This window comes from Carettochelys insculpta, chromosome 3 (genome assembly GCF_033958435.1).
Source record: "Carettochelys insculpta isolate YL-2023 chromosome 3, ASM3395843v1, whole genome shotgun sequence".
NCBI lineage: Eukaryota > Metazoa > Chordata > Testudines > Carettochelyidae > Carettochelys > Carettochelys insculpta.
The window spans coordinates 3,100,068-3,125,826 of NC_134139.1; the positions used below are offsets into that span (position 1 = coordinate 3,100,068).

Below are 25,759 nucleotides of genomic sequence, written 5' to 3' on the forward strand. Positions count from 1 at the left end.
GAATGGCCACAGGGGGACAACAGGGGCCAGAGGGGGACCAGGACAGCTATATCCCCACGGGGCTGGCAGGGATGGGGACAGAGACAGCAATCTACTATGTACTTCAGAGGGTTTGTGTGTTTGTGTGTCTGTGTGTCTGCATGGCTGTCTGTCCCCCAGCTGCGGGACATTCACCCCTCCCCTAGCTGTGCCCACTGCAGCACCTATGGGCATTCATCTCCCCTGGCCCCCGGCTGCTGCGCTGAGAGAGGGCTGGGGTTGTCCCCTCTTCCCAGGGTCGCCGGCATTCTGGACACGTCATCCCCAGCCCCACCCCACAGCAGTGATTTCAATGAGAAAAACCAAAATTTACTTGAGTTAAGGACCTGAGCAATGCCGGGTAACTCCAGTTTTTTTAAAGTTAGGGCTACGCAAGATGTGTTAGCCAGGGAAGCAGGCATTGGAAGGGGTGCTGCCTGGTCCGTCCCCACTACAGCTCAACGGAACTAACATGCAGCCATGGGACATGTTTGCTCCTCACTGAAACATCTCTCTGTCTTTTCCCCAGAACTGTGTCAACAAACAGCAGCTCCTGGCCACCATCCGCCAGATGCAGCAGTTCTTAAAGGGGCAGGAGACACGGTTTGCCGAGGGTGTGCGTGTCATGAAGAACCGGCTGATAACATTACAGAACTCGGTCACAAAAGCCGCACCGGACCCACTACCCGGTAAAAACCCGAGCAACAACAAGAGCAGCCGCAGAGCATCTGGCTGTGGTGTACACCAGTGCCAACCAGCTTCCCCCCACCCCCAGGCCAGACCGTCCACCCATCTCATCCCGTGGTTGTACATGGCACTTTGCACACACATCAGTAGATAAGGGGTCTGCCACAACTATGTGTACAAAAGGATGGGCTCTGGAGGGGGGTTATTGCTCAAGAAAGAGGTCTTGGACACATGACTAGTGCTCTGCAAACAGCCGTTCAGAGTGCAGCAGTGGTCAGAAAAGCTTATTAGGAAAGGGGTAAATAACTCACTGGGACCCCCTCTTTAAATCGTCCTCTGGAACCTTCCCCGCCCCCCCCCGACACACACATGCATCTGATGAAGTGGGTCTTTGCCCACAAAAGCTTATGTTCAAGACTTCTTGTTGTTCTCGCAGCTACAGACTAACACGGCTCCCTCTCTGACAAATGGATGTTATTTCAAATGCATCTTCCAGTTAATTTAGTCATGAAATACGTAAATTAGCAGTAGCACTAGCCAGAACCCTGGACCCCTTTGAGATGCCAGGCCCCAGGGCAGCCGCCGCATTTGCCCCCGCTCCCATCAGCGGCCTTGTCCTCTCCCAAGGCCCCCAGGCTGACCGTCTCGACTGAGGTGCCGGAACTGTTTCCCACGGAAAGGGGCCACGCCGCTCTCCAGCAGCACTGTGCGTTGGCTCCTTGGTTAACGCTGCCTCTGCTTAACCCCTTCCCGGTCCAGGAAATCCCAGCAGGCGGTCGCCACAGCTGGCTCGCTTCCAGGAGCCTCTATTGCCCCCAGCCCCACCCCCAGCGAGGTTCCCCCACACTCCACTCTGCTGGGGACACAGCAATAGCCCGTTCAATCACACCCTTAGGGGCACCCTTTCAGATGTGGGGGAGCTGTGCATGCCACGGAGAGGGGAGAGTGCAGAGCAGACGGAGGGCAGTGGCCTTCAGTGCTACTGAGCATGCTCAGTACAAGCCAAGCAGCAAACTGGGGGAACCAACACCCCACCCCACCCCCCACACACGTCACCTCTTTCCTGGGGCCACAAAGGCACTGGAAAACTCCAGCTTTTTTGGCAGAGAACTCAGCAGTGAGCGAACTGGAGCCTTGCATCTAATTCCTATATAAAGGACAGTAAATTAAATAAATATTAGACCCCCCTCAGCTTGAATACCAACGTATTTTCACATCTTCTGGCAAGAACAACAAGAAGTCCTGTGGCACCTTATAGACTAACAGATATTTTGGAGCATAAGCTTTTGTGGGCAAAGACCCGCTTCATCAGATGCATGAGTTGGGGGGTGGTTTCAAGGGGTATTTAAAGAGTGGGGTCCCAGTAAAGGTGGAGGGCAAGAGCTGACAAGGTCTATTCAGCAAGGTGGAAATGGGCCAGTATCCATAGTACTTATCAAGAGAGGAAAAAAGAAGTCAGATCAGACAGGGGGATGAGAGCTTTTGTCAGAGTCTAATGGGGAGATATTAACACCCAGAGCAGAGAAGCTGCCTTTGTAAGCTGTGAGCCACTCCCAGTCTCTGTTTAATCCTTGGTTAATGGAATCAAATTTGCAAATAAATTGCAGCTGAGAGATTTCTCTCTCCATTTGATTTTTGAAATTTTTTTGTTTCAGGACTGTCACCCTTAAATCTGCCACTGAGTGTCCAGGGAGATTGAAGTGTTCCCCCTGAGGCTTCTGTACATTACCGTTCCTGATGTCTGATTTATGTCCATTTATTCTTTTACGGAGAGACTGTCCAGTTTGGCCAATGTAAATTGCAGTGGGGCATTGCTGGCACATGATGGCACATATTATATTAGTAGATGTGCTGGTAAAGGAGCCCCTGATGGTGTGGTTGATGTTAGGTCCTGTGATGATGTCACTGGTGTAGATACGTGAGCAGAGCTGGCAGCGAGGACTGTTGCAGGGGCTGGTTCGAGGCCTAGAGCCACTAGTTTGTGATATCTTCTGGCAAGTCACTGAAGAATCATTGATTAGGCTTAAAATTGTAATATATATTCTCACTTTGTTACTACCTCACGCCTGGAGAGGTACTCCAGAATCGCTTAACAGCATTGAACCAACACGGGAGGCAACAGATACCGGTTATAAGCTCTTGCTCGATTGGTGTAGAGAACGAGCGCCAGGTGTTGCCTTCGACAGTGGGAGAGATCGTCGCATCTCACTGGACGGTCACTGCCCACCTCAAGCTGGGCAGCCCCCAGCCAGAAGGGTACTGTCCCGCCACAGTTCACCTGCCTAACTGGGCGCCTGAAGCTTAAGGTTCCCAAACCTGACAAGTGACTGAAATTCGAGCACATGGCAAACCAATACGAAAAATCAACAAGAAAAGGAAACCATCAAAGTTTTAAGCTTGCTTGCTGGAATGTGCGGACCATGCTGACCGGTTTGACTGAAGATCTTCAGGACAATAGCAACAACCGAAAGACCACTGTCCTCAATGAGGAATTGAAGAGGCTCCAAGTTGACATTGCTGCTCTGCAGGAGATGCGACTCGCAGATTCGGGATCTCTAAAGGAAAAGGACTACACCTTTTTCTGGCAGGGTAAAGCCCGAGAAGAACTCAGGGAGCATGGTGTTGGCTTTGCTGTCAGAAACACCCCTTCTACAAATGGTGGAATTAGTTATGGGCGGATCAGAAAGACTCCTTCAGGTCATAGTTCAGACTCGCGCCGGTCCCGTCCACCTGATCAGCGCTTATTCTCCAACCCTGTAGGCCGCACCAGAAGTAAAAGACAAGTTCTATGACGTGCTTAGTGCTGCCATAGCGCAAATACCTGCTCACAAACAACTGTGCATTTTGGATGACTTCAGTGCAAGAGTTGGAGCCGATCGTGACTCATGGCCTTCCTGCTTAGGCCACTTTGGTGTGGGAAAAATGAATGAAAATGGTCAGCGTCTTCTCAAACTTTGCACGTGCCACAATCTGTGCATCACAAACACATTTTTCCAAACCAAGCCACAGCACAGAGTGTCATGGAGACACCCACACTCGAAACACTGGCATCAACTAGACGTGGTCATCACTAGGTGCGATAACCTCAAAAAAGTCCTTCTGACACGCAGCTATCATAGTGCCGACTGCGATACAGATCATTCGCTAGTTTGCTTCAAACTCAAGGTGAGACCCAAGAAGCTGCACCGCTCTAAACCAACTGGAAGGCCCCGCATTGATGCCAGAAAGACGGCAAACTCAGAGAGAGCTGAAAAGTTCAGAGTGACCCTCGAGGAGAATCTGCGCAGCAGCCCTGGGGGTGCCGATGTGACATCCAGATGGCAGCATCTGAGGGATACAATTTACAACACGGCCTTGTCGGTGTTTGGGAGAAGAGCTAGAAACACAAATGACTGGTTCGAAGCTAACTCCGATGAGATGATTCCAGCCATCAAAAAGAAGTGCGCTGCACTCCTGGAGTACAAACGCTCACCGAGCCAGGGTACCCTGCAAGTACTCAGAGCAGCCAGAAAAACAGAATAGCAGACAGCCAGGCGCTGCGCCAACAATTACTGGCTCAAGCAATGCAGGAGCATCCAGACGAGTGCTGACTCTGGTAATCTCAGGGGAATGTACGAGGGTATGAAGAAGGCATTAGGACCCACCCAGAACAAGATGACACCTCTGAAATCCAAATCTGGTGAAGTCATCACTGACAAAGCCAAACAGATGGAGCGCTGGGTCGAGCACTACTCCGAGCTGTACTCACGCGAGAATGTTGTGGTTGACGCAGCCCTCGATGCCGTCGAGCTCCTACCAGTAATGGACGAACTGGATCAGGAACCAACTGTGGACGAACTGAAGAAAGCCATCGACAGCATTGCGGTAGGAAAGGCCCCGGGCCAGGATGGTATACCACCAGAGGTAATGAAGTGTGCCATGGACACCCTCATGGAACCCCTACATGAGCTACTGTGCCTGTGCTGGAGAGAGGGAGAGGTTCCACAGGATATGCATGATGCTAACATTGTAACCTTGTATAAGAACAAAGAAGACAGAAGCAACTGCAACAATTACTGTGGAATCTCCCTCCTAAGCATCACTGGTAAACTGTTCACTCGCGTCATCCTTGGCAGACTCCAGAAGATTGCTGAGAGGGTGTACCCCGAATCGCAGTGCGGATTCCACACAGAGAGATCTACCATTGACATGGTCTTCTCTCTGAGGCAGCTGCAGGAGAAATGCAGGGAGCAGAGGAAGCCACTCCATATTGCCTTCATCGACCTGACCAAGGCCTTTGACTTGGTCAGCAGGGATGGACTGTTCAAACTGCTCCACAAGATAGGCTGTCCACCAGGGTAACTCAAGATGATCCAGTCTTTCCACGAAGACATGAGAGAAACCATCCAATATGATGGCACATTATCGGATGTTTTCAGCATCAGGAGCAGTGTCAAACAAGGATGCATGCTTGCTCCAACATTGTTGGGGATCTTCGTCGTGCTTCTCCTCAAGCATGCCTTTGGATCTTCAACAGAGGTCATCTTTTGCACACAAGATCTGATGGGAAACTGTTTAATCTTGCAAGGCTGAAAGCTAAATCTAAGGTGCAGGAAGTCTCATCAGAGATATGCTGTTCACAGATGACACTGCTGTAGTGTCACACACAGAAGACCAGCTTCAGAAACTGCTAGATCAGTTCTCCAAAGCATGCAAGGACTTCGGGCTTTCCAAAGAAGACAAAAGTACTTGGTCAGGACGTTGCTGAACCTCCATCAATCAGCATTGACAACTATACGTTAGAGGTCGTCCACGAGTTCGTTTACCTCGGGTCCACCATCACTGACACCCTGTCGTTGGACACTGAGCTAAATAGGAGGATCGGAAAAGCAGCCACAACTCTGTCCAGACTCAGCAAGAGAGTGTGGAATAACATCAAGTTGTACACTCACACCAAAATGCAAGTCTACAGAGCCTGCATCCTCAGCACCCTCCTTTACGGCAGCGAGACTTGGACCCTGTATGCCTGCCAGGAAAAGAGGCTGAACATCTTCCACTTGTGCTGCCTCAGGCACATCCTTGGAATATCATGGAAGGACAGAGTGACCAACACCGCCATCCTTGAGCAAGCTGGAATCCCAACCATGCACACCCTCCTCAAGCAGCGTCGGCTCCGCTGGCTTGGCCACGTCCACAGGATGAATGATGGAAGGATCCCAAAAGACATCCTGTATGGTGAGCTAGCCTCTGGCAAAAGACCTCCTGGACTCCCCCAATTGCGCTACAAAGTTGTCTGCAAGAGGGACCTCAGGGAGGTAGACATCGAGCCGAACAGCTGGGAGGAGCTGGCAGACGATCGCAACAGATGGAGACAGGAACTATACAAGGGCCTTCAGAAGGGTGAGTTGAGGATCAGACAGCTAGCAGAGGAGAAGCGAGCCCACAGAAAGCACAGTAAGGACCTGCCAGACACCCATTACACATGCAACAGATGCAGCAAGGACTGTCCCTCTCGTGTGGGCCTTCACAGTCACAGTAGATGCTGCAAATGCTGATTCCAAAAGGAACTACGAAGGGTGTGATCCATAGTCTACGTAGACTGAAGGATGCTGCTGCTACTACTACTACTACTATTACTACTACTGCTACCTCTGCAGAGAAACACATGTCAGGACTCCTGGGCTGTACCTCCCCTCTGGGCAGGAAGAGGGCTCTAGTGGGTTAAAGCCAGGGCCAGAAACATTTGCGCTCTCCATAAGGACGGCCATGTGGGGTCAGACCAAAGGTCCACTTAACCCAGCCAATGGTGGCGAGTGCCAGGTGCTGCAGAAGGCATGAACAGAAGAGACAATTATCAAGTGATCCATCCTCTGTTGGTCTTTCCCACCTTCTGGCAAACAGAGGTCAGGGACACCATCCCTACTCAACCTGGCTAATTGCCACTGATGGACCTCTCCTCCTTGAACTTAATTTGTTCTTATTGGAACCCTGTTACAGTTGGGGCCTTTCCACCATCCCCTGGCAAAGAGTCCCACAGGCTGACAGTGGGGTTGTTTTAAATCTGCTGCCTTTTAATTTCATTGTGTGAGCGTCTGGTGTTATGTTAGGGAAGGAGTAAATAACATTTCCTATACTCTGTTTTCCCACATCATGAACAATTTTCTAGAGCTCTGACTTATCCCTCGCCACGCACACTCTTGAGGCGTTTCTTTTCTAAACTAAAAAGTCCCAGTCTCGTTAATCCCTCCTTATATGGAAGCTGTTCCTTACCCCAATTATTTGTCTTACTCTTTCAGTACCTTTTCCAAATTAGACAGATAGATGGATAGATAGATAGATAGATAGATAAAGGGGGTGAAGATAGATAGATAAAGGGGGTGCAGATAGATAGATAGAGGGGTGAAGATAGATTGATAGATAGATAAAGGGGATGAACATAGCTAGATAGATAAAGGGGGTGAAAGATAGATAGATAGGTAGATAAAGGGGGTGAACATAGATAGATAGATAAAGGGGGTGCAGATAGATAGAGGGGTGAAGATAGATTGATAGATAGATAGATAAAGGGGTGAACATAGATAGATAGATAAAGGGGGTGAACATAGACAGATAGACAGACAGACAGATAAATAGATAGGGCAACCAAATATGTATGCAATATTCAAGATGTGGGCATGACATGTCTTTATGTATGGCAATGTGATATTTTCTGTCTCCTTATTTATTCCTTTCATAAGGATTGCCACTATTTGGTTAGCCTTTTAGAATGACACTGTATATTGAGCAGCTGCTTCCAGGGAAGGATCCACAATGATTCCCTTTCCTGAGTGGCACCAGATATTTTAGACCGCATCATTTTTGTATGTGCAGTTGGGACGATATTTTTCCATGTGCTTTACTTTGTATTTATCAACACTGAATTCCGTCTGCCCTTGTGTTGCCCAGTCACCCAGTTTTGTGAGCGCCCTTTGGAACGCTTTGCCATCAGCTTTGGACTTAACTATTTTGAGTAATTTTGAATCAGCTGCTAATGTTGGCACCTCACTGTTTACCCCCTTTTCAAGAACACATGAGAAGTTGAACAGCAGAGGTCCAAATCCAGATCCCCACCACCACCACACACACACAAACCACTATTTATTCCTACTCTTTTTCCCCCTCAAAACAAAAAAGCAGTCCAGTAGCACTTTAAAGACTAACAAACTAATTTATTAGGTGGTGAGCTTTCGTGGGACAGACCCATATGGCTATGATCTGAAGTCGTGGGTCTGTCCCACAAAAGCTCATCACCTAATAAATTATTTTGTTACTCTTTAAAGTACTACTGGACTGCTTTTTTGTTTTGATAGTATATAGACTAGCATGGCTATCTCTCTGCTACTCCCCACCCCCAACTTTTAAGGGAGTATCTGAGAATAGTTTCATGATCATCTGACAATCCTTCCATTACTTGCATGACAAGCCTTTTCTTATCTTAATCACCCTGCCTCCCTCTAGTTACAAACAAACTCTCTGCCCCAAAGGCAAAGCTGGGAGCAGTACACAAAGAACTGCCTCTGGAGCTGGGGCATATGCTTTAAGCAAATCTCAAGTATGAAATCCAGGGGTTCAAATTTTAGGGGGGGGCTACAGACCCCCTCCAACCCCCTCCCCCATATATGGTGTCTTTGTTGCCCCTCTGCCTGGAGGGGCTTTCCAGCACATGTTGCCTGGATGGGGTGGTGCTTTTGGGGAACACAGCTCCCCAGGTGCTGGGCAAGCCTTCAACACCATTTCACCTTTCGCCGGCTGTTGAAACATGAACGATGGTGACACAACCAGCCCCTGCCTCAGTCCCTCGTCCTGCTGCACTGTACTCCATACAGTAAGGCATTCATTGGGGGAGGACACATTTACACACAGCGCTGAGCTAGGACACAGGAATGCTGAGCCTGTCTAGGTGGGTAGCTCTGTCGGAATCATAGGGCATTCAGGAAGGCCACACCCGTGATCCCTGCCGCATTCAGTGCCATGGGCAGGCTGGACACTCAAGGAGGCAGAATTACGCATGCAAGGACTTCCTCAGAGGTGCAACTTGTGACGTTTGGTTGCTCGCCTGGCAACCGAAATGGTCTTTTCACACAGTTTGTGTGGGTGTGAGAGCCCCTGCCTGTTGGTGCCCGCAGCAAGAAGCCTTCTGCCCTATAGTGTTGGCGGGATCAGGGCCTTACAAGCAAAGGCGCTGAGGCAGAGAGGCCACACAGGCCACAATGCAACTGCTTCATGGCCAGGACAAGTCTGAGTGGTGCTGTGACCATATGCCCCGGGGCACAGCCCCTCTCGCTGAAATCCAGCAAGCATATAGACAGGCCAGATTTGAGCAACAGGGGCTGCAACACTGCTCGGCTGTGGAGGTGGCAGGAATCCAGGGCCTCCTGGGCCAGGAGCAGCTGGTGGGAACTGGTGCATTAGAGAGGAGAAGAGGGTTTCAGGCAGTCGGTGCTCACACTCTATGTGGTGATCTGCCGCTCCTGCTCGGGGGGTGGCCGTTCTGACTTTGCATAAAGAGATTCCTCCTAGCACGGGGACGTTTGACTGAACACAGACGCATTTCTCACTCTGTAGGGAGGTTTTGTGTACAACAGAGAAGTGGCCAGATGCTCTGCCGCTCTAAACTGACTTCCCTGGCGCTGTACTAGTTTCTTCTCCAGCAGAAGACTTAGTCCAGTGTGTGCCACCATTAGGCATCTCTTACCATTGTCTGACCCATGAGGGCCAGCTCCCTCCCTGCCACGTGTTACCGAATGCTCCATCCAGCCAATGGCTACTCAGAGCAGGGAGCTACCAGACGGTATGTGTAGGGCTGTTTTCCACTGCGAGGTATTGACTCATTCTTTCTTTTCTTTCATGCATGACTAGCCATCGGGCACTACGATAATTCTGGTGTGAGAGAGGCCAGTGGGCTCGGGATAGGAACTTATTACCGATGTGTTGATTTCCTTTGCTGAGGACAGAGCAGTCTTTAATAGCACAGCCTGTGGTTTGTGGGTTCTTTGTAAATGTCAGTGCTTCCCTTTGCTTGCCTGCTTGCAATTGGAAGACAGCATCCGAGGCAATGTAAAGACGGGGTGCAGAGGAGAGGGCTCCAGTAGCTGATGTTTCGTACACTTTTGCTCTGTTCAGCAGGGCCAGCAGCCACCACAGGCCCCAGGACAAAGAGGAGGGGGGCCTGGCTCCATGCCCATGGAAGGGGTGGGATGTAAGGCAGTCGGCACTGCCTGCGCTGTGGCCTGGACCCCTACTGCCTCACAGCTGTGCAGAGCAGCTCTGCCGCAGTGTTTCCAAGGGGACTGAAGCTCTGGTGGCCAGAGCTCCAGGCCCCTTTGAAACAGTGGGCTCCTATGCAGCTGCCTCCCTTGTTCCCACCTTTCTCCTCCATCGGTAGGCCTGTCTCTATTGATTATTGCACACTCAGTATAAAGTAACCCATGTAATTTGGGAGCCAACTCAGAGACCCTTTGTCTAGCTGAGCAGTGCCTGACTCTGAGAGGACCCCTACTGAAGTCAATGGAGCCACTCAGTCTCACATAGTCACAGCGAGCTGTTCCTCATAAACTGAGCCATGTCAGAGTCTGGCTCTTTCCCTGCGTCAGTGCAGGAGGCTTGCCCAACACTACCACAATGTTGTCTCCATTGACCCTGACAAAGACACTTGCCTGACTTACCTAGAAACTCGGCTGTAGGTTTCCACAATGGCCCAGGCTTTCCAAGGAGATGACCTTGTTCTTCTAATGTGGAGCTGAGCGGCAGAAGGCTGTCAGGCGGCTAAATCCTGCATACGTGTCTCGGGAGGTGGCTAGCACACCAAGTACTAAACTTCAGCATTTCCCACTGTCGTTTTGCAGTGTTGTGCCCTGCACTGGATGCTCCTGTGGATGGCAGAATATTTGGTACCAAGTACTTCGTGGGCCATGAAGTCCATTTCACCTGCCAACCTGGTTTCCAGCTCACTGGTCCCAGCACCCGAGTGTGTCAGGCGAATGGCAGCTGGACTGGGGAAGCGCCGCGGTGCAGAGGTACTTTGGCTTTTCCTGCCTTTGGTTTGAGCGTGTGAACCTGTCTTCATCTCCCTGCGCAGGCCCATGCATGCCACAGGTCGAGAGCAAAGTCAGTCGAGCTGGCCTGCGGTACAGCGCCGGAGCTCGTTAGTGAGAATGGATTGTGTGTGGGAAAGAGTAGCCCCTCGCCTGGTTCTTATGCCTGTATTGCTTCCCCTTGGCTTGCCAGTCATCACCCCAACTGCAGTTTCTTGTATAGCCGAAGTGGGGATAGGGAAGAGGCGGTGTTTGAAAAAACAACTAATCCATTACGGATTCTTCTCCTGAATCAGCATCCTTGCTGCGCAGAGAGCTGGCCCTGTGCCCTCAGGATTTCACATAGGGGTGTTCTGTCCCTTGCAAACACCAACTTCCAGGGCACGTGAGTTGTGGAAATGCCACAGCTAGTCCTCTTGTGCTGCAGAACCTGCAGCTGACCCTTTGCAAGCCTCAGCAAGTCCATGCACTTGGAGTTGTGCTTGGACAGTCTTCACTGGGCTGGAAAAGTCATTCCGTGTGTCCCCCCTTTCAGCTTGATATAATAATGGCTGGGTAGGTTGCATTGTGTACTGGAGTTCAGCAAGTTTCCAGCTCAGCATAACAGGGTTCTGCGACCCTGACAATGACCTCACATGTGTCCCACTTTTCTTGTCCTGCATCCACATGAGTTTCTTTTATTGTGCTCCGGGCAGAAGCTCTGAACATAAAACCAACTCCTGAATAGACAGTTTATTTCCGAACAATAAATATCAGTGTCTGAGGCAGCTGGCCTACTATGTTCATAATAATTCTCTTCAGATGCTTATTTGGATGGCTGCCTTTCCGTCCAACGTGTGATTGATCTGAATTGGCAAACAAGAAAATTATATATAATTACCTCTATTAAAAATAATTTACTGGGCAGAAATATGCTTCATGGTGGTTTACAGGCATTCGGCCTAACGTGATTGCACAAAAACGTTTTCTGGGGCTTTTTTAAGTACGTTTTCCAAGCCCCACAAGACTGATTGAAACTTGTATTCAAAGCCTAGGGCACCCACTGTAGCACTCAGACCACTGAAGGGACTCAACAGAAACAATCCCCACCAACAAGAAGCTTGACACCATAGTGGTGTTCCTGTGCCTGAGAGCAGCATTTGCAGCAAAGGGTTGCGGGTTCTGCTCTCTACCACCCAGGCGCTTTGTGCAGCCCACCTAACGTCTCCCTGGCTCTGTTTCCTATTGTGCATCATAACATGGGGAGAAAACACCCACAGGAGCTCCACGGCTGAAAACCCCTCTCTAAGGGCCGTGGCTGGAGAACGATTGCTCTCAAACGTGTTCCTAATTCACAAATATGTTACGGTAACAACACTCATGCTTTCTGCCAGCAGGGTCCCTGCCCTTGTCTCCCTTTGGGGTCCAATTCTGATCCAACATACGCCCACTGAAAATTGGCATACCACACTCTCATGTAGCGTGTCTCTCATTTCAAGCATACTGGTTATTGTCCTTGTTAAAACACTGGGTATTTCAGGGTTGTAGCACAGGTGGGAGGTGCTAATTTGCACCAAGTGTTTGTCAAGATTAATCCTCCAATGCGGGAACCTGTGGAACCTGGAGCCAGGGCTGCTTGCTAGGTGGGAGCAGGGAGTCACAGTGGAGCTGCAGAAGGTCTGCGTCTGATTTCATGCAAGGACTCATCCAGTGCAGAGAACCAGCTGCTCCCTAATGGTAGAGAAAAGTTTGAAAAAGCCTCCCAGGGGTCCCTCAGAAACTACAGGCTAAATTCAAGGAACCCGACGTGTACCGGGGATTAATCTTTTTAAAGCTCATGATTTTTTAGGCAGCCTTGTGATTTTTGAAGACCCAGCTCATGGTTTTTGAACACTTGGGGCATTTGGAAACCTTCTCCATGTCACATGTTTGGCATCAGGAATGGCCCAGATTGCCCCAAAACTCAGCTGGTTTCAGAAACTTTCTGAAACTGCAGGAAGATACCCAGGATACGCCTCCCAGCCCTTCTCAGCTTGATCGCAGGGAAAGTGGAACATTTCTGAGGGGCCCTTTGTTAAATTACTGGCAGTGCTTCAGATGAGCCCAGCCTGCTGTCCCTCCTCGAGGCGTCACTGCCTGCGGCTCTCCTGCCCTGGCATTCCCAGAGCTGCGCCAAGCTTCTGTCCCTTCCGAATGCAACCGTGTGAACTCTCCAAAGAAACTCTGTGGAGCAGCAGTCACAGAAACTGCCCACAAGTCACTCGCAAGACACCAATATCTGCTTCCACTTAATGTATGGGGACTTTCCCCTTAAGAAACAACTGTGGGAGAGGAATGATTTATGCCATATAAACCTCCTGCTTTACTACTCCTAACAAGGATGCTTCAGACAGGAAGCGGATGGACTGCCTTACAGTGGCTGCTCTATGTTCAGGTCACTTTTCACCTAGAATGGCAGAAGCCTAACACCCTGATTTGGGTATTTCCATCTCTATGTAAGGCAGCTTTCCTAGTGGTTAGAACACTGGGCTGTGACTCAGGAGACAGGCTGTTTTACTGCCGGCTCTACCACTGGCTGGTTGAGTCAATGTGGGCACATCACTTCATCACCTTCTGCCTCCATTTTACTGCCTGTAAGATAAGGTAATGGTACTGACTTCCTTTGTAAGCATTTCAAAATCTACTGACAGAGAGTGCTGGAGAGACACAGGGAATTGATGTTAGGCTTTAGGCTCTTTTGGGCATGGGCTTTTGAAGCCAGATAAAAAGAACCGGAAGCCTGAACTTCCTAGGAACCCCAAAGATGCCCTGAGAAAGAGATTTGCAGACCTGCTACTTTGGCCAGGCGTAAAGCAAATGATCCTGATAATAAACTATCTTTAAAGCAACATGAATTGTTGAATGCTGGAGGATAGTGAACGTGGGCCCCTGCTTTGATAATAAAGACTTTATTGGTTTTATAACAGCCCTACAAAGCTATACACAATCATAGCATGAGTTATGGACCAGCAGCCCCGACAACAAGCAAACACATTGGAATCCCAAAGTCACGGACTCCTCCACCATCACACCCTCCCACAACTGACCTCGGGTGCTCCCCATTGAGAAATCTGTGTTCTCCTTTTGCAAGGAGAGGGAGCCCTCGTCCACTCTCTGGAGCCTTTGGTTCTGTCTTTAAGTTTATTCTGAGTTTGCCCACATCACAAACTTCCCACAGAACTCACCCAGGAGGGTGACATGTGGAGTGGCTTTTTGGAGGAGCTCAGGGGCAGGACAGCATTAGAGGGGTGAGTCTGAAAAATAAAGCCAGCCTCCTGCTATGCCTGAATCCTTTCATACCTGGCAAATGATTGGGAAGGATTGAACGTGAGTATTACTCTAAAGTTAGCCATGCATATACGCTGGATGCCATGTGAGACAAGTCACATAATTTGTTCTGGATAAAGCCTAGGTTTATTTCAGCCTTTCAGATCCGAAATCGGTCCCCTAGTGCCAATATTCTCTTTATAGCCTGGGTAATTGCCGTTCGCGCAGGAGAACTCCCGAGCTTTAAATAGCTTAGGCCTCTGCGGGTTGAAAGTCTTGTTTGTTTAAGGAAATTCCACCACATTGTCTAAAATGCTAATGGACTATTAAGCTCCCAGCATATCCCCCCCTGCACTGCTGAAATCACAGCGCGCTGTAGCTGTCTATTGTGCAGTATCTAAAGAGATGAAGACAGCCCTGCCAGATAAGCTGCCAGCCTGGACTGTCAGTAGACAGGGGACAGAATGAGCTGGGGAGGAGGCTGGAGAGCCGTTTAATCTTCCCAGGCTCAGTATGGAAATTATAAATAAAGGAGGCTTTATATAGCTTTCCTTGGAATAGAAATGCCTGGCAACCAGCCAAACCCCGCATTCCTTTGCTGAACACCTGTGCTGCCACTGACTAGCATTCCACTTTGGAACACATTCCCCTTTCCCCTCCTCCCCTGCCCAGGTGTTAGCGTGGCCCATGCACACAATCGCGGCAGCCAGGAAGCCAGAGGAGAGATTCAGATCTCCGCTGGCAGCAAATTCAAGGACGGGGCAGTTAATGCTCGCTCACGTCTTGGTCGAAAGCTTCATGCTCTAGCAGCCCTGAAATATTTAGAACATGCTATGGACCCAGAGAGCACAGCTTTCACAGGCATGAAGGTATGGCTGGCCAGGTGGTATTCAGAGCCTGCTTCTTCACCGCCATTCCTTCAGCAACTAAAGGCGCCAGGATGGATATTACTTCAGGCTGTATATGTCCAGCTGAACTCGTCTTTGTTTCCCAAGCTGGGGGGTTGTCCTCATGTGGATCAACGTGATCATGGGGAAAGTTGTGACCGACTGCCTTGGATTCTGGCCTTGTTGGTGGACCACTTACGCAAGCTTTCACATCGATTCTGCAAGAGTTGGATCCAGTTATAGCAAAACAGTTGTTCACTGATAAAAACTCTTCTGAAAAGTTCCCTTGGGAGGCTTATTACTTTAGATAAGCTTGCTCCACCCCAGTAATGCACCTGCTGACTTGAAACAGCAAACCCAACCAAAATGCATGTGGTACTAAAGCTGCCAAGGGCATGCATGGGTAGCTGTGTTGGACACTCACCATGGTACATGGGATGGGCGAGGAAAAGGCAGGCTTAAAAATTAAGGCCAAGATCTGAAAAACTGATGCCTCAATGTAAGTTCCTAAATCCCTTTTCCTAATCTTGTCAATCCTTGATTTTCAAAAGCGCTGAGTGTCCCACACTCCCCCCGTTAACAATTAGAGAGGTCTTAGAACCCTAAATCCTGCATACCCCTTTCTAAAATCCTGATTTAAAGGTATCACTATTATAGTGCTATACTTAATGCAATTATTACAAATTATGATTTACCCTTAACAAACAGGGACTCCTAGATGGGGCTTCTATAAAGTGGGTGCATGACTGGTTGGATAACCATTCCCAGAGAGTAGGTATCAGTGGTTCACAGTCATGCTAGAAGTGAACAACAAGTGGGTTTCCAAGGGATCGGTTCTGGGACAGGTTCTTCTTCAATATCTTCATCAATGATTTAGATATTGGCATACGAAATATGCTTCTAAAGTCTGCGGGTGCTACCGAGCTGCGAGGGGCTGCGGGTGCTTTTGAGGACAGGGTCAGAATTCAAAATGATCTGGACAAACTGGAGAAATCGTCTGAGGCAAATAGGATGAAGTTCAATGAGGACAAGTGCAAAGTGCTCCACTTAGGGAGGAGCAATCAGCTTCACACATGCAGAATGGGAGGTGACCAGCTAGGAAGGGGGACTGCAGAAAGGGATGTAAGGGTCACAGTGAACCACAAGCCAAATATGAGTCAAAAGTGTGACCCTGTTGCAAACAAACAAGCAGCAAACGTGATTCTGGGATGTATTAACAAAGGTGTTGTGAGCGAGACACGAGACGTAATTCTCCCGCTCTGCTTCTGCGCTGGTTTGACCTGAATTGAAGTATTGTGTCCCGCTCTGGGCACCACCTTTGGACACTACAAAGCTGTGGATAAATAGGAGAAAGAACAGAGAAAAGCAACAAAAACGATTAAAGGTCTGGAAACCATGACCTGTGAGGGCCGATCACAAGACTTGGATTTGTTTAGTCTAATGGGTAATAAAAGACTGAGAGGGGACGTCACAGCCATTTTCGAGTACCTAAAATGGGGTTACAATGACAATGAGGAGGGAGAAAAATTATTCTCCTTAACTGCTGATGATAGGACAAGAAGCAATGGGCTGAAGTTGCAGCAAGAAAGGTTGGACATTAGGCAAATCTTTCGGTCGGGATGGTTAAGAACTGGAATAAGTTGCCCAGGAAGTTGTGCAGTCTCCATTATCAGAGATTTTAAGAGCAGGTTAGACACACACCTGTAAGGACCACTCTTGATGGTGCTTGGCCTTGCCATGAGTGCAGGGAACTGGACTAGATGACCTCCCGTGGTTCCCTCTGGTCCTATGATTCTATTAGCTTGATCCTGTAGTCCTTACTTATGGAAAGTTCTGCTGTAGTATCAGGCCTTACTGTGTCAAAGATAGAGCCCATGCAGTTTATTTTTAAAAATGTTCTTTCCCCTTAGTGATCAGCAAATGCTCAAGTAATCCCTGCCAGAATGGCGGCACTTGTGTGGATGGAGTAAACCAGTACAGATGCACTTGTCTTCAAGGGTGGACCGGTGAGATCTGCCAGTACCAATTGCAAACAGGTAGGTAACTTGGTTTGGTGTGATGTGAAGGAGATTGTCTAGCAAGACAAATCGCAATTTACAAGGCAGAAGCCTTAGATATTAGCCTCTCACCATAGAATGACAGTAATTTCCATCATGGTAGCACTTAGAGGTCCACTCCCATTGTGCCAGGTGCTGTACAAACACAGAACAAAAGGAGAGTTCCAAACTGCCTTTAAAAATGCAGGTCTAAGGCTCTAAGCTGCTTTTGAAAATGGGAGTGGGACTGCTGAGTGATTTAGACATGTTAGAAAATGTAACTGCAGAAACCGTGAGACAGGTGTCGTAGAAGCAACTTGCAGGTTCCTCTCTCCTCTCTTTCAGCCCCACCTGCCTGGAGCGTGACGAACGACCCCGCCTTCAGCCGCAAGCCCCGCTGTGCCAAAATTGACAGGACCCAGCACTGCAGCTGCGACGCCGGCTTCCACATGAGCGGCACGGCCGACAACAGCATCTGTCAGGGTAGGAGATGTGCAGGATGGTCCGGGGAGCAGCTTGCACCTGACTGCTGCCACCTACACACGCATCACACCCAAGTAGCTGAATACTCAGTAGCTGCGGCACCTTCTACGGGTGACTGCTGTAGAGATAGCTGCTTGGAAGAGGTGAACTGTGTGGTGTGTGCTGATGGCTGGTATGTGCCTGGTTCTGAACCAGCCTCAGTTGTTGTAGTTGTCCAAACCCCGCTCCGTAAGGCACTGAACACATCCCTGGACCTCCGGCGAGCTCTAGACTTGCACTACCCGGTACTCAGAACCTCCTGGTGACTCGGGGTGCCGACCACGAGATCGCGTTGGGGGGCCCCGGTCTTCAGAGGGCGGATCCCCAGCATGTTCTGAACATCAGGCTCCCTGAAGATGTCCCAGGCGGGGTACCCCAAAATGCAGACTCCTCCGATCCTCAGTACTGCTGAAAATCCACAGTGATCTGCCTTAACAACATTCCCCGACGCTGCCAGGTAGCGCCGCGGTGCTCCTTCCTCTCCGTGCACACCTGTTTCCCCTCTTCCTTTTGGCCAGAGACATCCGGCCCCCGATCTGTGATCTCCCCTGAGGTCTGTGCTCTGGGCTCCTTGCAGAAAGTAAGGGGTAGGGGGCCTGATGGCCCTTGCACAGGAAATGGCTGGGGAAAGCCCAGGCACTGCTGGTGGTGCTCCGGGAGGTGACAGTTTCCCTCTGCATCGGATGGGAGGCGGTGTCCCGACACGCCCTTAAGAGACTCTGTGCTTTGGGAGGGGCCCTCCTTTGGCTGGGATATAAAATTGAGGTCGTATGAGCAGTAAAGGTCTCCTTTCCGCAAGTGTAGAGGAAACCCCAGTGCAGCCAACCCACTGTAATTACTGCACTGCCAGTTCAGAAAGGGCTGGACCTCCCAGACCTGGCAGCTTGCCAGGAGCCCAAAACACCCCTTTACGGTCGGCAGGAAACCCCCCCAGCCTTAACACTTGTGCCGAATCTGATTTCGGCGAGCAGAAGAGCTTTGTCTTCCCCTGGCAGCTGCAGGCACAGGCCATTCAAAGTCATTTCTGTATGGACCTGCAAGCAGAGTCATCCCATCTATAGGGCGAGGCGGTGGCTGCCCCAGGCTCTGTGCTTTTGTGGGTGCCCCAGCAGCTGCCCCAGCTGTCCTGTGAATGGGAGGGGGCAGGTTTCCTGAGGGAGGAAGCAGATGATGTTGGCAGCAGCAGGGGTCACCTCCCTTCGCCTTGCCCTCACCACACACACAGCATGCGGTGCGAACAGCAGCCTGCTCTACTCTGCCGCTCCGCACCCTCGCGGCCCATTGGCCCCGCTTCTCGGCAGCGACAGGAAGCAGCCTCCAGCCCCGCCGCCCGCGAGAAGTGGGGCTCAGCAGGCCGGGAGGGCCTGGCGGAGTGGAGCAGGCTGCCCCTCACCCGTGTGGTAACTGCGAGGTGACCCCCTGCTGCTGTGGCCACCCGCCGCTGTGCCCTGCCCCAGGTAATCCCCAGGCAGGCTGTTCTGGGAGGGCAGCAAGTGTGGGTGGAGCAGAGAAGCAGGGCCTGTGGTGTGAGGGGGGGGTTGCCCAGGACCCTGTGCCTGGCACCCTGGGGGGTGAGGTTGCCCCGGGCCCTGCCCGCCCCCCGCATCGGGATGGCCCTGCCTGCAGGCCACATTGTAACTTGCAGCCAGAGTCCCTGCCACTCCACGAGAAGTTGTTCTCCTGCACTCACCGTATCTGCTCTGTCGCACAACTGCAGCCTCGCAACCCCCGCCACCGTGCCTGCATTTCAGTAGTGGGTGAGATGGTCCTGCTCAGTAAATGAGTGTGTCAGAGTGCTGTGTGCCCTGTGCATAACAGGCCTGAGTACAGTTCCCAGCAGGTGTTTTAAACCCAACTCATCTAATTATGTCTAGTGCAGTGGTTTCCAGCCTTTCCACTAGTGCAGACCCTCAGTCACGCCCCCCAACCCCTTGCAGACCCCCATCAAAGCCAAGCCTAGCCTCTATGTACACATCAGTACGTGAAAAAGGAAAACACAGAGCAGCTCTTTGGGCAGCCGTCAATAACAGTATGGGAAGATATTTAATTTAAAAATAATTGACTGTAACTTTGCAATTTATTTAACCTTATTTTCTATAGTCATTTTTATTTATCTTTTTTTTTTCCATGGGTGCCCTGCGATACCCCCTAATGGACCTCCAAGGGCCTGCAGACCCCAGATTGGGAACCACTGGTCTAGTGCAATTAGGGAAACCTCAGGAACTCCATACCTTGTAAAACCAGCATGCTGGTCCTTTCATTAAGGAAGTGCCAGCCCTATTTGCGTGGCCCATGGCCTGGGTACTACAGATCATGGGCTAGAATCAAGCCAGCCGGCCAGTCCCAAAGTGGGGGTGAGTCAGATTTCTTCCCAGGCCATTAAGCAGTGAAATGTTCTTGCTCTGGTAACTTTGCACGTTTGTGCTTTCACCATTGTGGTCCATTCCTGGCCAGGCTTCGGAGGAAACGAGCAATTGTCAGCACAGATTCTTTGCTGGGGTGGCTCCCTTTGTTCAGGGTCTGCCCTTGTACAGGACAGTGTGTTTCCCTCTGCAGATGTAAATGAGTGTGAGGTTTACAAGCTGGAGGGAGCCACTCGTCTGTGCATGCACACCTGTGTCAACATTCCTGGCTCTTACCGCTGCTCGTGCCCCCGCGGATACAAGCTCCTGAGCGATGGGAAAAGCTGTGAAGGTGAGCCGTTGCTCTTGGCTAGCAAGAAGCCCCGTCCGTGGCCTATTGCTGGAAACCGAAGTGCAGTTGCAGAAGCTGCATTATTTTCTGATGTCGTGAGTAACTTCCTGTCACAAAGACTTGCTGGCTCCAACCCAACATTGTTGCACTTAAAAGAATTGGGCAGGATCTTTTGCAGGGGAAAAGGCAAAATGCCACATTTACTGGTAATACAAATATCAATCACTACCTTGTCATATGCACATTGTATGTTACATTCTTGCACTCACGCACAAGCACCCTCCATCTTCTTGTTGTTACCAACTAGTTGCTCCCCCTAACTTCACTGATCAGGTGAGTTACATGGGGGAGGGCTGGAGACCGGTTTCTGCCAACCCACATCCGTGCCCCGACATTGACAAGGCGAGACCCAGGGTGCACCTGCAAGACACCCTAGATTTATAGCAGCTTCCCTCTCATGCAGATCTGTAGTAATCAGTCATGCATTAGTTCATGCACATGCAGAACGGGTGGTATCTTCATGCTGCCGCACGTCAAACAGGGGTTTCCAAAACAGGTGCTCACTGCTGACTCCCAAGGCCCTGGATACATCCAGTCTTCTTGTAATGAGCCCACTTCACAGGTCTTATTGGTCTCGGATGGGGCTTCCATCCCTGCTTTAACCATTGTAACTGTCCCCGGAGGTGCTGGCCTTTCACGCCTTGGCCATGCACACCTCTTCCATTCAACAGGGCATCTGACGAAACGGGTCTTTGCCCACGAAAGCTGGTGCTCCAAAATATCTGTTAGTCTACAAGGTGCCACAAGACTTCTTGTTGTTTTTGAAGAGAAAGACTAACACGGCTGCCTCTCTGTTATAGGTGATAGGAGAGAGAGAGAGTCTGGCATAAAGGCATCTTCTTTACCTTACTTAATACAAAAAACTTCATACAAAGTTATAAGAAGTTTCCATGTTAAATAAGAGTCTGTGAATGTAAAATTGCCATCAGGTATTTTAAACCCAGCTCATCTAATTATGTCTAGTGCACTGGGGGAACCTCGAGAACTCCATACCCTGGTAAAACCAGCACCCTGGTCCTTTTGCTAAGGAAATGCCAACCCAATTTGCATGGCCCATGGCCTGGGAATGTTATTCTGTGAAAAGGAGTTAATACAGAGATATTCAACAAAAGACAACGTAAAGTTAGATGAAAATGAAAGTTACATATGGGCAGAGGTTGTATGAAGATGATCTGCACTCATGTGAAAATGAATAATACAGAGATGTAGCTACAACATGTGCAGAGGTTTTATAGCTCCTATTGACTTCAGCAGGCTGAGATCTTCACAAGTTGTAGTCGACAGCAAAACTCCAGTGGACTCCAAGGTTTCTCCCAGCCAGCGTACATTGCTAGAGCCTGGAGGAGAGGGGCAATTCCAGGCTGCCACAGATCAACGAGCCTGGGAGCGAAGCCTCCCAAACGACAATCCTCTTGACTGCCTCCCAGGTGCAAGGGAAGCAGTTACATCCCCCAGTGACAGCCTGCCTGCTGTGCTCAGTTCCCATATCCTGCCTGGAGGAGAGTAGCCGGCCTGAGCTCACTGGAGCTGTGGCCAGTGCCTGCCTGGTGAGCAAGCAAAGGGAGCTTCTTGGGCAGTTATAGGGCAAAAGAGGAGGGGAAGGAGGGAGGGCTGGAGACACTGGGTTTGATCCTGGAGGGGTAGGTAGGGCAGACACGTGTGGGATTTCTGGGGGCAGGGGACTGGGAGAGGTAGCCTGAGCCTGGGCTCGAAACATGTTAGGGGCAGGAGCCATGTGGACAGGGTGGGCAGCAGGGTCAGGGTTAGCAATGGGGGAGTGTCTGGGGAGGGCAGGACCCAGGGGAGATGGGGAATTTCTGTGTGGGGCTGGGGGAGGGGAGTCGGGTGAGACCAGGACCCCTCGCTGCCTCTTCGCTGGCTGGAGACTCTCACAGGGGTGTTTTGAGCAGTTTCCACTCCCATTGTGTGACCTCCGCAGTGCGGACAGAGTGGGGCAGAGCTGGGAACGGGGTCAGCAGGCAAAATAGGAAGTCCATCACTCAGCCTCTGGCTGTTACTGTACCTGTATGTCCCTGTCTTCACTTGGACAAAGGGTGCATCACTTGCTGGAGCTCACCAACTAGCCAAGGAAGGCAGCTGCTGGTTTTCAGGAAAGATGGACGGTCAAGTTAATCTACCCTTGACGTGCTGTTGCTGCCTCCATGTAGATGCGTCCTGCGCTGGCATGAGGGGCTTTCCCATCAGCATAGTCAATCCACCTGCCCAAGAGGCAGTAGCCAGGTCAAAGGAGGGGTTTTACATCAGCTGTCTGTACTAGGTCAAAACCCCTCCTCATTTCCAGCTGTTTATGGCCAGTTTAGCCCCATTTGTTCTTGTGCCAGCATTGTTCCTGAGCTTAAATTGCCCCTTATCCTGCCTGGCATTCACACACACACACACATACACACACATTTATAGAGTATGATCAGATCCCCTTTCAGCCTTCATTTCACTAGGCCTAATTCTTCCATCTGTCACTCAGAAAATAGGCCATCCATTCCCCCCAATCATCTTCGTAGCTCTTCTCTGAACCCCTTCCAGTGAGAACTCACAGGAGAAAAGCATTATCAGTTCTTTTCAAAGATTTGCCTAGTCCCCGTTGGAATGGTTTGGGTGAGCAGAAGTAAAGCCCTTTTTCAAAACTGAAATTCATTATGGAAAAACATCAGTTTTGTCAAAATGTTCTTTTTTTGGTGAAATATTTAGTTGCCTTTAATTTAGGGGGAGAAAGTTGAAGTTACAGAAAGCGTACAGGTTTTTAATAATGGTTTGGTAATGTTTTCAATTAAATATTCTACCCTTTACAATTTTTCTTTTTTTGAAAAACAAAAAAAGGCAACTTCAAACAGCTTTGTAATTTTAAAGTTTGCCAGAAGAATAGCTTTTCTTCTTTCTGCTCTAGTTTAGCCCTTTCTTTGATTCTCCTGGGCTAAGAAGGGCTAAACTATCTACAGAGTACAGAGGCTATAGTGCAAAAACCTTCCAGTTATGTGCTGGAAGAACAGAGGAAAGGAAGGAGTCTGAATGATTTTTTTTAAACCCATGTTGCTGAAGAAAGTTAATGTGGGTTTAGAAAGTGGTGGTATGGTAAAGAGACTAAGAGGGGTCAGATAAAAATTACCGTGAGCATGTTTTCTTCCTTATTTAACCATTTAGCCATGTCAGAGTAGACGATGATGTGATAGGAACAGCCACTGGCCCCAAAAAACAAATTTGACCAGTAATGAGTGAAGTAGGTGAACAAGAATGAATAAGGGAGTAATCTTTGTTAACCTTTCAGCTCATTAAAAGGGAGGGCTATTAACCCTTTTCTGGACATCCCAGGAGTCAGTTAACTAAGTTACCTGTCAAGGGTTAAACCCAGAGATAGTGGGTCCTGCACAGGCAAGTAGCCAGGTGAACCTATGGGGAGAGAGGGGGATTTTTGAATTGAAGAAATTACCTTTTGGGTGAGCCCTTTGTGTGGTCAGAGGAGAAATACTGAGATGTCCGAAGTCTGAAACCAGGTGGGAAGATTTCCATAATATCCAGGCCTACAGAGCAATCTTGGAATAACAGCTGTGCAAGCAGGCATCGGGCACAATCAGGTTTGGTGTGGGACTTCTCAGGTTGGCTGATGTACCCTCCTGTACACTGTAACTTCCAAACCGAATCCCAGGGAAGGGGCTGTGTAGAGCCAGGCCTAAGACTGAAAGGTCAGCTATCAGAGACTGCAGTTTGCTTTGCCCTTGTCCTCAAGCTCTCTCCTAAGGGAAGGGTCAGAGCTTGGGATCACCCCACATGGACATGTCCCAAGTGTGTCTTCCTGGGTTCTAAAGGGGGTTGTCTGGCTCAGGTGGTGGCAGCTGCCTCCCAGGGTCAGGGAATCTGTGACCTGGGGAAGCTTTTGAGCAGAAGTCTATAGAGGAAAGAGGTGTTTTCGAGGTCTTTTGAGAGCCCCCACCTGCTGCACTCAGAGTGTCAGAGTGGGGATTTGCCTTGGCAAATGGTATTTACAGTAGTTTCTAATGGGTCAGATTTTCCAAAGAGCTCAGCTGATTTGTGTGCTGAGTCCTCGTAAGAATCAGATCATGCCCCTGGGTGCTGAGCCCAGATAAGAATTGGGCCTTGAGTGGTTGTGATTTTTAGAAGCATAGCAAGTATTTTCTGTTGTAACTCTCACCGTTGCTGTGGCTCTGGGTGGGGGGAGCTGACCTCCCGCCTTGGGCAGTATCAAAACCGCTGCACCTGGAAAGCCAACCAAGGAAACAGTGCGGCACTGGGTCCTGTGGACAGCGGGCGCTGACATTTGCGCAGGCTCGTACACAGGCTCAGAACTTGGCCTTCAAACATGGGCGGTAGGCGAAGCTGCTGCTTGGGGAGGCAAGCTCCCCAGCCCGTGGCCCTGCCCGTTCTCATCCCCTGCTTCTGCCAGGCCGTGCCCCTTCTCCTGTCCCACACCACTGTCTTCCCTCCCCTCACCCCTTCCAGCCAAATCCCTGAGCCCAAGTGTGGCAAATGACATTGATGCAGGGGGAACTCTTCTAAACTTTCTTTCTACAGAGAAGGGAACATGTTTTCTACTGCAGGGGAGATCGTGAGGCCTGGACATGCAGAAGGGGCCTAATTAAAAGCACTAAATTTGGGAATGCAAAATGTCAGTCACAGGTTTTGTGATATCACCTGAAGTTTGTCAGAGATTTATTGGCAAAAACTTCCTAGTAAGGTCAAGCCAGCTGTCCTGCTGAATACAACATTAAATATTATAGAGCACATGGTGCAGCCCTTCTAGTGTCATATTTTCTTCATGTGTTTTTCCAGGCTGAATTCATACTTTTTAAATACGCTTTTAGCCTTCCTGAAGTAACCATTCCAGATTACTACACACTTAAACACACTGAAACAAAGACATTATTTGCAATTAATCAGTTGGAGCTGTTGAGTGTGTTCATAACAAAGTTCATTGCTTTTAAAAACAGGGAACACTAATTTATTTTGTGTGATTTTCTTAACCAGACATGTTTATGAAATTTCACTATATATTTATGTCAAAATATGTTTCCAAAGACTGTAGGCCTAACAAAGCATTTTATATCTTAGCAATATGTGAATTTTGGTGGAGGATTCTCTTAAAATTACTTCATCAAATAGTAAAAAGGAAAAGGAAGATTTTGTACTATAGGAACTAATTATTTTAGACCAGGGTGGTCTTTTGAAGAATTTATTTAAAAAACTGTGTCTGAAGATCCAAGCATTTAAGGCTAAAGCTGAATACTCAGACTACACATCTTAATGTCTATTCAAGGATTTTTAGAGATGTGATTTTATAAGATTCAGCCACAAACAAATGAAATATTTAAAGCGAAGTTTAAAGGTCCTGTAGAGATAGTAATGCACAACTGGTTTTGTCAGTGGATTCAGGGCTGGCTTATGCCTGCTAAATGGTTTTAATTACTGCTTCACAGCTAAACAGAACAGCACTGCTTTTTTGCTTTTCTCTTTTGTGAAGATACAGACTAACAGGGCCGGCTACCTCTCT

The 25,759-nt window shown here is 49.4% G+C and overlaps 1 protein-coding gene across 2 annotated transcripts in view; it reads left to right on the forward strand.

Moving 5' to 3' along the window:
* Window positions 1–25,759, forward strand: part of FBLN7 (fibulin 7) — a 51,369-nt gene that overhangs the window by 15,470 nt on the left and 10,140 nt on the right. For both annotated transcript variants that reach the window (XM_074989227.1, XM_074989228.1), the window contains exons 2-6: window positions 548–707; window positions 10,569–10,739; window positions 16,840–16,965; window positions 17,311–17,448; window positions 20,044–20,181. In XM_074989227.1, coding sequence (XP_074845328.1) covers window positions 548–707; window positions 10,569–10,739; window positions 16,840–16,965; window positions 17,311–17,448; window positions 20,044–20,181 — 733 coding nt within the window. The remainder of the gene's footprint in view (window positions 1–547; window positions 708–10,568; window positions 10,740–16,839; window positions 16,966–17,310; window positions 17,449–20,043; window positions 20,182–25,759) is intronic.